At 34.6% G+C, this 14,518-nt stretch overlaps 2 protein-coding genes across 2 annotated transcripts; one reads left to right on the plus strand and one right to left on the minus strand.

Moving 5' to 3' along the window:
* The first annotated feature begins 3,561 nt into the window (after window positions 1-3,561).
* LOC114751829 (NAC transcription factor 25-like) lies at window positions 3,562-5,009 on the plus strand. The gene is made up of 3 exons (XM_028940513.1): window positions 3,562-3,817; window positions 3,895-4,232; window positions 4,339-5,009. Exons 1-3 carry the CDS (start codon window positions 3,634-3,636, stop codon window positions 4,939-4,941), a joined length of 1,125 nt encoding a protein of 374 aa, XP_028796346.1. The 5' UTR covers window positions 3,562-3,633; the 3' UTR covers window positions 4,942-5,009.
* Window positions 5,010-12,342: 7,333 nt separating this feature from the next.
* Window positions 12,343-12,948, minus strand: LOC114751826 (uncharacterized). Its single transcript, XM_028940511.1, has one exon. The coding sequence runs from the start codon at window positions 12,946-12,948 to the stop codon at window positions 12,343-12,345; it is 606 nt and encodes a 201-aa protein (XP_028796344.1).
* Window positions 12,949-14,518: the final 1,570 nt, after the last annotated feature.

Genomic DNA, 14,518 nt, shown 5'->3' on the forward strand with positions numbered 1-14,518 from the left:
TTGTGTTTCTCATTCTATTTCCGAAGAAAAAATAATTAATTGCTAATTAATTAGGCTTCTTCAATTAGCATATCCGCTTTAAAAATATCATGAAATTATTGTTGATAATACACACGCGCACATACACTTAAATTTAAGTATTTTTTTCTTAACAAAATAATGCAGATCATTGAGATTAAGGCACATGGATTACGCGTTAATATTATCTGGACAACTAAACAACAAAGATTATCACCCAACTCTTAGTTTAGTTTGGCACTTGGGGTTATGTCCACTTAATTTGCATTCAATATATTTTTTTCATGAGTCATACTAGTCAAATTAAATCCAAACACTTACCGCTTCCGGTTCTTAATATAAAACTTTATTTGACTTTTATTTTGATCCTAAATATAAGACCCCAATCTACTTTGTCTCTAATATTTATACATTTTTTCTAAGGTAGTCCTTCTAATAATAATAGTTATAGCCAACACATTTGGTTATCAAGGATATTTTAGGAAAGACAACATCTATTTATTACAAATAACTAACTTAACTTATTTTTTTAATCTCCTTAAATTGGTCAACTAGTTTTTATAATTAGGACCGGATGTAGTACCATTTAACGTGGACAATTGGTTACAAAGGCACTGAGTATAACATACATCTTCAAGTAGTATTTCACCTAAACTTTTCCTGAATTTAATTACATGTATATTTATTTCCTGTTTCACGTCCAAGTACTAGGAAATCAGATTTACAATCATTAATTATTTGAGAAAAAAAGAAAAGAGCTAAGGGCCTGTTTGGGTGACTCCCAAAACCATGGTTTGGGTGGAATGTCACCCAAACTGCATCAATTTTGATGCCATAATCTGAAACCATGGTTTGGGCCAAAACCATGGTTTTCAGGAGAAGTGAATCCATTCTGCTTCTGGCTCAAATTGGAGAGTATGATTGTGCCTGTCAGAGTAAATTTTAACAATAATATGACTTTAACATCTCTCAATTAATTTTTTATAAACATATTGATCTTATATCTTGTAAATATATATACACATATTAATTATTCATTAATTATATTATCTTATGTATTATTAATTATGTTAGTAAAAAATATATTATTAACATTTTTATTCTTCAAATTAAAATATATCATAAAATCTATCTTTTATGTAATTATCATATTAACTTATGTCTTTTTTAGTAATTTGTATATATAAAAAGTGCTTCTGATAACAACTATCCAAACACTCTCACTTTTCATAATCACTTTTTTACAACATCTATTCTTCACAGAATCTATTCTCCCCATAATCTATTATCCAGAAGTTATTCTCCAAATCATGGTTTGGTTTCATCCAAACATCCCCTTAATTAGTTTTTGTCTCTTAATTAGGGAAATGAATTTACAAAAGAGAATTATATATGCGATGAAAATTTTCACATAATCTTATTCTACTCCATGAAAATTATCCATATATGTATAATGACTCGTTAAGAACAAATTGTGTCATATATTCATTACTTCCGATTTTAAATATAAGATTTAATTTGTAGTGTAAATTGTATTATGTCTATAGTGGGTGTATGTATATAAATAGAATTTGATGTGACATTTTGATAAATCTCAACTGTATTATGAATTGTAAGTGCAAATACAAGTTCTCATTGTTGGAAGACTCTCTAGACACGTCACGTTATTATCCTTAAATCATCAAGTTGACACTTAATTAATAATGTAATGTATGAAAGATACACACACATATATGAAATAAAAGGATACTAAAATTCTGATTTTTATCAACTGAACATAAATGCACGCTCTTGAATTGATTCATTAATTTGACGAAACAAAGACAAGAAAAGGAACCAAAGTAATAAAAAGGCTGATAATTATTCACCCATTATATATATTTATATATATGTATATCATCGTACTCATCAAAATATGATAGTGAAACCTTACATCATCCACCCGCCATATATATCCTTCAATTAGTTTCTTGCCCTCTAATCATCCACGTCCTTCCAGACAAATAATATAGGCCCCGCAAGTTTTGACTTTTGCAAATCAAGCCAAATAACGCGCACGTGCCGTCCATCTTCCCTCTTTTTAATTAGGGAAAATTTCACTGTAGGACCGCAGAAGACAATTAATTTCAAAGAGCCTCCAAAACTTTCTGAAACTTCACTGCAGGACCAAGGGGGCAAACTGATATTAATTCCACAAAGAAAATGACGCTATTGCCCCTCATAATACTTATTGCAGGGTGACATGTAAATGGACTAATTTCAGTTGTAAATAAAAGTATGTATGCTGCAAATTGACTAGTTTCACTTGCAAATGGGCTTTCTCACACTTATTCACTCACAGGCACCTTTTTCAGGTGAATGAGGTGATATGTAAATGGACTAATTCTAATTGTAAATAAATGTATGTATGTTACAAATTGACTAATTCCACTTGCAAATGGGCGTTTCCACACTTGTTCACTCACGGAGACCTTTTTTAGGTGAAGGAAGTGACATGTAAATGGATTAATTCCAGTTGTAAATAAATATATGTATGTTGCAAATTGTCTAATCCCACTTGCAAATGGGCTGTCCTACACTTGTTCACCCAGACACATTTTTCAGGTGAAGAAGGTAATATGTAAATGGACTAATTTTAATTGTAAATATATCTATGCATGTTGTAAATTATCTAACCTCACTTGCAAATGGGTTCTCCCATACTTGTTCACATGAGGGGCAATATGGTCATTTTCTTTGTGGAATTAACATCAGTTTGCCCCCTTGGTCCTGTAGTGAAATTTCAGAAAGTTTTAGGGGCTCTTTAAAATTAATTATCTTCTGCGGTCCTACAGTAAAATTTTCCCTTTTAATTAATTTTGTTTGTTCGAAGTCTTACTGTTACATTTTAGTGATTATATTACCTATGGTGTGAGACAAAATAGTAATTTTCTCGTTTCTATGCACCCTCTTAAGTAAATTAATTCAGGAAATAAGGATCAGGGTCATCATATTTATATAATGATTTCGGTTTCAAGAATCTTATGATTAATGTAATATTTTATTAGTTATCTTTTTTATTTTTTCTTTTTGGAAGCGTTTTTTTGGTTGTTGGATCTATCTTGATTTCGCCGAACTTTTGAGAATGACGTGCAACTCGTGGGAAGTTTTTTTTTTTTTTTAAAGAGAGAAAAAAAAAAAAGTTGTGTGCGCTCTCCGTTTTGTGATGAAAGCGCGTTGTGTGTGAGTCAGGAATGTGTGTGCATGTATGTATGAAAAGCGTGACATCAAAAGCGAAATAGGCAGTTCCCAAATTAAGCTCACAGCCCTCCCACAATCCCAGGGCCCCACTCCATCCTCATTCTTCTTGCGATCCTGTGGTCCCCCTGACGCGTGTCACATGATCCTTCCTCTCTTTCCCACGTGTCACCTTCCGCTGCAGTACATTTATCCCTCCCCCGCCCCCAACCTCCTCTCTCCCTCAACTCTTCCCTTACTCGCACAGGGAGGCTTCGATTTTCAATTCCACAGGTAAGGAAGAGAAATTTTAAAAAAAAAATTGAGAAAGAAGAGTTTTTGTGTGTGCATGAGAGATTGATTGGATATATAGATTGGTGAAGCTTGGTGGTGGAAGTTATGGATAGCACCGATTCATCTTCAGGGTGTCAGCATCCTCAGCTTCCTCCTGGTTTCCGATTCCATCCCACCGACGAAGAGCTCGTCGTTCACTACCTCAAGCGAAAAGCCGCCTCTGCTCCGCTTCCCGTCGCCATCATTGCCGACGTCGATCTCTACAAGTTCGATCCCTGGGAGCTTCCCGGTAATCTCTTTCACCACACCCCATTTCTTCTTTAATTTCCTTTCCGCTCGTCAATACCCACTCCGTAAATTTTACAGGTAAGGCGGCGTTTGGGGAGCAAGAGTGGTACTTCTTCAGCCCGAGAGATCGGAAGTATCCAAATGGAGCGAGGCCAAACAGGGCAGCCACTTCGGGGTATTGGAAGGCCACCGGAACGGACAAGCCGATATTGTCGTCGGACGGACGAAACCAGAAAGTCGGGGTGAAGAAAGCTCTGGTTTTCTACGGCGGGAAGCCTCCAAAAGGCGTTAAAACCAACTGGATCATGCATGAATATAGGCTCACCGACAACAATTCTTACAGGAATTCTACCCCTAAGCCTCCTCCTCTGCCTTCCGATCCTGCGTCACAATCGACCAAGAAAAACTCCTTAAGGGTACTATAGTTTTATCTCTGAGGGTTACATATATGTGTACGTGTTTGGTCTTCGTTTTTCTGACAAGGATTTGTGATTCTGGAATGTTTCTGGTTTTGTTTTGTAGCTTGACAATTGGGTTTTGTGTCGGATATACAAGAAAAACAACAGTAATATGAATACTAGTCTGCAGAGGCCGCCATTGATGGAGCAGGAGAGGGAGATTTGCATGGAGGCTATGCTTCCCACCATATCAAGTTTATCAATGGTTAATAATACTGCTAACGCCGCTCACCAAATCTCCAACCCTCCATTAGGACTCGAGAATGATGACACCTTGTTCGATGGAATTCTGGGCATCGGCGGTGGCGGCGGCGGCGGTGGTGATCCTCATGATAATCACCACTTGTTGTCGTCAAACTCATCAAAGGCCAATAGTTTCCCTCCTGTGAAACGACCCCTCCCATCGCCGTTTTGGAACGAGACCACGGCTGGGTCTCCGTCAGGGTCGTCTTCGTCAAGCAAGAGATTCCATGGCGATCTTAACAGAACTGGGGTGACTAGTACCACTACCTCAGCTGACGACAACAGTTCCTTCATTTCTCTGCTAAGCCAGCTTCCTCCTCAGAATACGGCGACGTTTCATCACCCAAATGCCCTTCTGGGCTCCGTCGGCGACGGTGTTTTGAGGCCGCAATTTCAACTCCCAAGCCTGAATTGGACCTCATAATAATGTGCTTCCCCTTTAAGGTTGCCGCCATTAATGTTGGTATGTTATTCATGAATAATTAGTTCCTCTTTTCACTGTAACCATAAGAAAGGCAGAGACGACTCTATATAATATATTAATACACACACATACATATATATATATATATATATATATATATATATATAAAATCTTAAATCCTTGTGCGAGCCCTTTTAATTGGTTGCTGTCTGTGGAAGCAACAATATTGTCAAATTTCATGAAAATGTCAACAGCATGTCTAAAGCAGTATGGGGTTTTGACTATAAATAAATTAGTTGCAGCACAAAATGAAGATGAAACTGAAAGCTCTTTCCTAATTAAAGATCTAAAGTACATAAAATTGGAATCAGATTTGCTTAAATCGTATAGTTTACATAAGTGGGAATCTTTTCATGGCTCTACTTCTACGGAGGCCACCATATCAATTGTCAGAAATGAATATTTCGGCTGTGTGTTTTCGGAACAACACAGATTGTTGCTCTTTTAATCCATTTTACGAATTACAAATTAATTATGATATTTAAAATTTTTTCGATATTTAACAATGTCAAATAAAAATCGATATTTTTAAAAAGGCCTCATTTAAAACAATATTTCATTAGATTTTAACCCTTTTTTAAGGTTGTAATGGAAGTCTTTTTTTCAAATTTTATTTGAAGTATCTGACAAAGAACTTGACTTTCCTTTTTTTTTTTTAAATATATAAGAAACCATATCGATTCAGCTTCCCTTGAAAAGGCCGAAAATGAAATCATGTTAAAAATCTACTCTCATTTAAAATTCAACAATAATATTCAAATCATCGTAATGATTAATATAGAAAATGATAATTAAAATTTTTAGCCAGCTGGTTAATTAATTAGTTGAAACTAGATGGTCGATGGGTGACGACAAAGATTATTAAAGATGTCAAAACTTTTTATGCGAAGTGGGGGGTATGGTTTAGAAATCAAAATAAAAATGATTAGCAGAAAAGATTTTAGGTGTTGTGAAGAAGGAAAAGGAACGTAATACACACACACGAGATGAAAAGAATACTATTCCGTCCCTAATTACAAGAACCTTTTGGCTAAATTGTGCTTTTTAAGAAAACAGTTAAAATTAGTTAAAAGCAATCGATATATAACAAATGTAATTTTTTCCCAAATATACCCCTAATAAATGTAAGAGAATAATAATGAGATAAATAAAGAGAGAATGTATGGAGAGAGAATTACATGAGAATTTACTAGGGATAAAATAGGTAATAATACATTAAATGTTTAGACAAACTCAAAAGAGACCTTATAAAAAGAGACAAATCCATTAAAAAAAAAAAGATCTTATAATTAGGGACAGAGAGAGTAAGGGATTAGTGGGGAATTAATGGCTCAGCTTTGGATGGAATGAGGCATGAGTAGTAATTGGGAATCATAATCAATCCAAGTTTTGATTATAAAAAAATGAATGAATGAAAGCACGTTAGATTTTATAATGAGAAATTTTGTACGATGAGGTTTAATGTATCGCCATCGTATTGGCTCTCAAGAAAGCACCCATGTTGTCGTCGCCTTATCTTCTTCGTTGAAAATTAAGTGCTTCCCTCTTATGTATCGCCGAATTATTGGCTCCCACCAAACCCTCATAACCTTTGCAAATTAGAGGCAATGCCAGCACTAAATATGAGCAATTCTCTCAGTAATGATTCAAGTTTTTATTTGGTTCATCATATTATAAGGGAATAACTCCTTCTGCTAGACCCAGCTTCCATTAGTTATATTCTTTACTTCTAAGACAATTTAGTTTATGTAATGGAAACATCAAATTAATTTATGGACAAGTTTTTAAAATTTATGTTGATGATTGTGACAATTATATCATATATGTATTGCTTTTAATGCTTTAATTTTGTGATGAAATTGTCATGGTCATTGTATGAGGGGAAAAAAGCACAAGATGTTTGAACACAGGGAATTATAGCTTTAAAAAAGACATGGTTCTATTTGTTAATTATAATTAACTAATTTATTTAACTTTATTAATCTATACAAATTAATTAAGTAGCTCTTATAGTTAAGGATAAACATGTTTTAATTTTTTAAAACATTCTAACATAATAAAATAAAATGGACATAAAAGAATAAATTAAACAATTAGGTACGGAACTTGAAAAGACTGAAATTTTAATAGGGAGTCAAATCATATTATTATATTGCAAGTAGAGGCCGTGCTGAGAATGAAACTATGTGCTGAATATAGGACCCATATGAAGTAGTTAATTAGTGAGGCAACAGATGGATTGTATAGAATTATATTGATGACGAAACTAGGGCATAATTAATCAATTACATACATAATCTGGATAAGAACTGAGAGTGAGAGTTCCCACGTAAATAATGGTTTTGCCCAGGCTGACTTACTATGGGACCTTAATTATATATATACGTGTGTGTATGACTCATCATCATTAGGATAGAACTTGACTCAAACCTAATTAATTAGTTAGACTCCTTAGTTGATAAGCACTTAGCCTCCTTTTCCAGAATCAAAACAAACCAGCTTTCTAAAAGAGTTGTTTTCATCAACGTTGTCATCTAGAATAACTTCGTCATCACATATATCGATTTTAAATACCACTCCTTGTCATCTTCGTTCGTCCCTTGTACCTGAATAATTATAATAATAATAACAATAAAAATAATAATAATAGTAATAGTAGTAGTAATAATAATAAGTCGGAGAATGAGAGTATGTGTGATTTAATATCTTTTGAGTTATATATGTCTATGCCTATCTCTTTTATAACTTAAATAAAAAAAACTTCTAATAGATAATTTTAAAGATTTAGATTTGGATTCTTCTTTAACCTTTATTTATAAATGTTTTATATAATAATTTTACAAGAGAATGACTTAAATCATTGAAAACGCATTATAAATTTGGTCTGATCAGTGGCGATGATTGCAAGAGGTTGCTTTGTTTCAATGCGGTGAGTGATAGCGATTGGCTTATAATTTGGTGCTCAATATTTATAATAGAAAAGTCGGTCTTCATTTTCTTAAATTAAATAAAATTTAACATTTTTTATGTTGACAAAAAAAAATAATAATACTGATAACGAGCTTTGCGTTATCGTTAATATTTTATAATATCCCACTTTGCAGAAGGCCCCTTTCTCCGTAAATTAGTTTTGTTATATTCATATATTTATACATTCAGGCAAAAAAAAAAAAAAAACAGAACGATATAGTATTAAATTCGCATTTAATGTTTACATCAATTTTTATTTTTTTTTTTTGGTACACTAATTTTTTGTATATAAAAATAGAGGATGCAAATCACAGATTTTTCATCCTATTATATGTCCCGTTCCTTCTGTTGAAGATTTGAAATCTCTCTCCGCTGGTCAAAAAAAAAGAAAAAGAAATCTCTCTCCAACCATGGATAGAAGGGAAAATCAGTCCAAAAAGAAAATGGATAGAAGGGAAAAGAACAGATAACTGGGCCAGGAGTTCACAACAAAATAACGGGCCAGTAGATGCAATGGGAATCTCTATCTGGGCCCATATGGGCCTGGGTTGATATGATCCGTATTGTAATGGGCTCCTTCAAATCGAAACCAACAATGAAAAATGTGTGTGTGTCAGCTGGTGTAGTGAAAACACGAGAGAGGAGGTTGTTTATATAGCTAAAGGGCTACTTAGTTGATTAGGAAATATCAAAGCAAAGGACATTTACGGAAAAAAAATTAATCTCTTAGACAGAGAATTTTAATATTAAGGATGATATGGGGAATGTCTTGTAATAAGAATAAGATGTAGTAATTTTTCCCCTAATAATACCATTGACACCAATTTTTGTTGAGCGATTATCGTGGAGAGAACGAAGAATTAAAAGAAATTAATAAGATTGGGTTACAGCTTATTACATTTAATTAAGGGTATTTTTTAAGAAGAAATGCAAATTGTAAAAACATTAACTAATTTTTTAGCAAATTCTTTTTCCCGTAGAAATAGTTGCTTTGCTACCCCGACGGGTTTGATTAGGCTGGGCCCAAGAACAAAGAAAAGAGAAACTATAAAAATAAATTGGTTCCTTCTTTTTGAGCTGAAAATTAGTCCCTTCTAATCGCAAGAGTGAATAGAGCCATTTAATTTGGTGCTAATTAAATACAAGATCAAAATTTACTTTATTTTTAAAGTTTATAACTTTTTTCCTTCAAGCTCTTCCTATTAATTACAATAATTTACGTATGTTAAAGGATTTTTTTCATTAAAGTGATATATATGAAAGACATATTTTAAAAAAATCAACATTTTTTTTACAAATAACTAATTAATTTTTTAAATTAATCCCTGTAAATTATAGGAAAAATTGGTAAAAAATTCCTATTTGAAATTTTAATTGGCCAGGAGGACTTGAAATTATACAAGTGCAAGTATGATCCGTGAGTGCAACATGTCATCCACTATATGCAACATATCATCCGCTGTGTGCAATTCGCACACAGCAGATGATATGTTGCACTCACGGATCATACTTCCACTTGTGTAATTTCAGGCCCTCCTGGCCAATTAAAATTTTAAATAGGGATTTTTTTTACTAATTTTTCCGAAACCATACTCCAGCATCTAGAATTGAATAGAATAAATAATGAATAGATAAACAATATCGTTTATGAAACATAGTGGGGCCAAGCTAGGCTGAGTACGGCATATTGGCTCGCTTAAGATTTGCAAACGTCCCTCATTTTTCATTTCTGAATCTCTGCCCATATTTTCTTAATAATCTATATAAATAAAACTGATTCAGATTAATATAATTTTTTGTTTTCAAATCTATCTTAATTTTGGTTTTAGTCTCTCAAATTTCAAATCATAAGTTTTGATCTTCAAAAATCAAAATAGTTTAAATTTTTATTAAATTATATAGACAAATGTTTTAAATAAAAAAAAAGTTTGAGAGATCAAAACTAAAATAAAAATAAATTTAAGAAATCAAAAATTATATTTATTATTTATAAATTATAAAACCTAGTAGTTGATAAGTCATTTGCACGGCAGTACGCATGTTTCAAGGTTTCAAAATCTTTTGTCGCTTACGATGTTTGCGTCTCATGTCGCTGCGCTAAAATGCAAATGCTATTTTTGCAGTTGTAGAAACGGCTGAGACATTTTGCTGGTCGGAAAAAAAAAAAAAAAACGGCTGAGACACTTGATTGCATCCACACCAGTCCACAGACAACAGCAGTGCGTGCATGCTTTATGTCCTTTTCGCTGTATTAGGGTATGTTTGGATTGGCGTTGGGCAAAACTGACTTTTAGTTCAACTGACTTTTGTAACTGAAGTTAGAGTAAAAGTCAGTTATGGTATGTTTGGATAGGTGCTTTTAAAAAGTCAGTTGGAAAAGTTAAAAGTTGTTTGGATGAATAAAAAAGTTAGTTTAGTTGTAAAATGACTAAAAAGGACATATATTTTATTAAATAGTAGTGTTTGATATTTTTAATGTGATAATTGTTAAAAAATATCTAAAATTATTATGATAAAATAAAAATAGTTTATTTGTGAGATTATAAGATAAAAAAATTTAAAAACACATTTTAGATAATTAATTAAATATATATAATGGACAAACATGAACATAAATTAAAATTCATTCCGTCTCTAATTAAAGTAAATAAAATTACATAAGTAATTAGATCGTACTTAATTAAATATATATAATGGACGAACATAAACATAAATTAAATTAAAATTCATTTGGTCTCTAATTAAAGTAAATAAAATCACATAACTAATTAGATCGTAAGCTTTCCACAATTTGATCTCTAATTGAGTCACGAACACGATTCATTTGTGCGGTAGATGTTAAACTTGACGAGGATGCCTCACCAGCTGGATGATTATTGTCTTCATCTATTATACTTCCACGCTCAGCTTGTATAAAGCGGTCATCAGTTGGAGAACTTTGCCTGATAAAATTATGGACAGCCATTGTTGCACAAACTATGCGGACCTGTGCTTGAAACTTGAATCTGGGCATGTCTCTTAAGATTGCAAACCTATTCTTCCAAACCCCGAAAGTTCTTTCAATAGTGCATCTCAAACTTGAATGATAATAATTGAAGGCCTCATTCTCATTTCTAAATCCTGGCTGACGATTAAAGTCTGGGAGGTGATAGCGCTCACGTCTGTACGGGCCAAGATATCCCACTTGTGATGAATAGCCAGCATCAACCAAATAAAATTTTCCTAGAAAATCATGATTCAATTATGTTGAGGTGAAAATAATACAATTGAAGCTTAATTTTAAAATAATTGATTTGAAATTTACAGAAATATACCTTCAGGTGGATGAGGGAAATTCATGGATGGAGTTGAAATAGCAGATTGAAAGACACGAGCATCATGTGCACTACCTTCCCAGCCCGCCAACACGAACGTGAAGCACATATCCCAATCGCATACGGCCATGACATTCTGACTCGGGAATCCCTTCCTCCCAAAATATTTGTCTTGCCTAGCTTGACTAACCTGACATTTTATGTGGGTGCCATCAATTACGCCAATTGCATCCTTAAAAAATGGGAAGTATCGTGGATCATTTGCTATTTTTGGGTGGCAATAGGAGAATGTAGGATCAGTGGGCTTGATATTTTCTCGAGATAAATTGAGGCAAGCATCCAACACTCTATGAAAATGTCGACTAACAGTTTCTCCTGAACGCTGAAACCTTTCTTGAATCATCCTATTACACTGACCATGCGCAATTGTATTCAAGAACATGGCAACAGATTCATGGACACCTATGTACTTAGAATTTTGCAACCCATGTTCAACCAATTTAGAACATAACCGATGGAATGTCTCTATTTCCATTCGAAACATTTCTTTAGACCGTCCTTCATGCCCATGCAAAAGTTCTTGAACCCATAAATAACCCGTTTGTTCACTAGTTCTACATGGCTGTTTGCATAGAAAAGGTGTCACATACTGACCCATTAACACACTTAGCTGTGATACCTGTGTTGTGTGTTCATGTAAAGCAGGAAGTAATTGAGACCGTTCGTCGTCCCAACCCTCGCCCCAACCCTCGTCCCAACCCGCCGTTGAATCAGACATGGATTATGTTACCTGTGAGTAGTTAAATACTAAATGTGAGTAACATTCTCACAAAAGAGAGAGAGAGAGAGAAAAGATAAGTGATAAATAGCTATTAAACTATAACATAATAATTAAACATAGTCATGAAACACAACATTAAACATAGTCATAAAACACAACATTACACAGAGTCATTAAACACAACCATTAAACATATCGTCATGACACACAATAACCAAATACATTATGATAGATAAACAGAAATCATAACAAGTCACTAGGCACAACTCAACCAAGCTATGGCGGGGGGTTCTTCGGTGCAGCATATGGCGGGGGGTTTGCAGCATTGTGCTTCAACCAAGCTACTAATACCTCCCGATTTTCTCTCAAACCAGCATATATGTCCCTGAATGTCTTGTTAGCCAGCAGATTACAACATGTCACACAAATTTGTAAGTCATTGACAATTTCAGGCATACTCAGTAGATCAGCAGTAAGCTCAGTAGTGTTATCACTGTTGCAGATTTTGTTTATTGCCTCTGCTGTACTAATTGAAGCCTTCTCAATCGAACTTACTGAATCTGCTATTCTTCTTGTCGCTGGCATCTTTTGCTTCTTGTACTTGTCCAACCCTTCACCTCTCTTCCTCTTCCCTTGACTCCCTGAAGCACTAGGTCCAGTGGGTGCAGTGTTCGATGTGTTTGCAGTTAAATTGATGCCATCCAAATAGTCCGAAACTCCTGCACGGCGCCCAGTGTCGTCTTCACTATCCCCTGAACCTTCTTGCCTATCCCCTAAACCTTCTTGCCAATCCATTGTTGGTTGGTAGTCATTTGGCTGATCACCCCTCTGTGGCTCAGGCCCGGTCCAAGATGGTGCCCACATATCATCTCCTGATGCCATAGTGTCCTTGAATATAGTTTCCAATTCAGTGCGAACCTTAACCCATAGTGCCTAAACTTTTCATATGCTGGATTTTCCTGCAAAGTCAAAAGTAAACCAAAGTTAAATATGTTCCAAAAGTATAATACTGCTTCTAAATTAACACAAGCTAGTTCATACCCGTAATTTCCTCTCCCACCACTCATCAGATGCCACCACTGTGTTCCTTTCAGGGTCCCACCCTATACCGGTCTCCTTAGCAATTAGTTTATCAAATGTCTTCCACTCTTTTCTCAAATTATCTAACCTATTTTTCAGCTGCTTTTTTTCATATCCTCTCCCTGTCTTTTCATTGAAAGTTTTGTGAATGTTGTCCCAACCTTGTTTTGTAAATGAAGATCCTTGACGCAGTTTGCCATAAATCTGGTCAACACATATTTTGAGAAAAACACCTGTGGTACTCACGTCCCAATGTGCTTTGCCTTTATCGTTACTCATAGTTCTTGTTGAAATTACATATATATCAAACCCACAATTAGTCAAGAATCAAACAGTATAATGAAGCAGTATAAATCCACATATTATGTAAATCAATTTATCACCAAAAGTGCCTTAATTCAAGCAAAAAACACAGAATCACAAAACACAATAGATTTGCCAAACTCTCAATATAATCAAGCAGTATTTCTTTTTCCAATATTCAGATTGTTCATACATGCTAAATATATCCACATTCCAAATATACCGTGTGAATCAAAAGCTTCAACCAAGCTGGAATACATCCACATATCGTAGCTAAATATATCCACATATCTATTTTGACCGAAGCATATGTTTGCACGTAAAGATTGGAGATCAGAAATTGGACATATCCTACCTAAATATATCCACATATCTATTTTGACCGAAGTATATGTTTGCACTTGAGATCAGAAATTGAACATATTCTAGCTAAATATATCCACATATCTATTTTGACCGAAGCATATGTTTGCACTGGAGATCAGAAATTGGACATATCCTAGCTAAATATATCCACATATCTATTTTGACCGAAGCATATGTTTGTACTGGAGATCAGAAATTGCACATATCCTAGCTAAATATTATATCCACAGATCTATTTTGACCGAAGCATATGTTTGCACTGGAGATCAAAAATTGCACATATCCTAGCTAAATATTATATCCACAGATCAGAAACTGGTTCACTTCGACAGGGGCACACCGGCACTGGTTCACTTTGGTCAAACTAAACGTGCGCAGGAGAAGGGGAAAAAAAACACAGGACATGATTCTTTGCACACACAACAGCAGCTACAACCAGAGGAGAAAGGGAAAAAAAAAATCACCCGCCTCCTTCAGCCACGGTTAACACTGACAAGGAGAACGGAGGATTTGCAGTCGAACAGGAAAAATAACAGAAAGGCAACCATGGTACCTTGACCGGCGGAGGAAGACAGCCGCGATTCCTTGCGCACACACGTCGGTGATGGTAAGGAAGGATGACACAGATCTGTCGCAACAGTGATGGAGGGAGAACAGCCGCCGAGATCCACGGACGGAGACGCCGGAGAGAGCGACGGACGGA

Source organism: Neltuma alba, unplaced genomic scaffold (assembly GCF_004799145.2).
Source record: "Neltuma alba isolate B1F8T4 unplaced genomic scaffold, ASM479914v2 tig00007123_pilon, whole genome shotgun sequence".
Taxonomy (NCBI): domain Eukaryota; kingdom Viridiplantae; phylum Streptophyta; class Magnoliopsida; order Fabales; family Fabaceae; genus Neltuma; species Neltuma alba.

What these genes read in the sequence shown, in the direction of transcription:
- LOC114751829 (XM_028940513.1), top strand. Translation starts at nt 3,634, where the DNA reads ATGGATAGCACCGATTCATCTTCAGGGTGTCAGCATCCTCAGCTTCCT. An exon ending in CGATCCCTGGGAGCTTCCCG is followed by an intron (nt 3,818 to 3,894) that starts GTAATCTCTTTC and finishes TAAATTTTACAG; the next exon opens with GTAAGGCGGCGTTTGGGGAG. An exon ending in CCAAGAAAAACTCCTTAAGG is followed by an intron (nt 4,233 to 4,338) that starts GTACTATAGTTT and finishes TTTGTTTTGTAG; the next exon opens with CTTGACAATTGGGTTTTGTG.
- LOC114751826 (XM_028940511.1), bottom strand. Translation starts at nt 12,948, where the DNA reads ATGGCATCAGGAGATGATATGTGGGCACCATCTTGGACCGGGCCTGAG.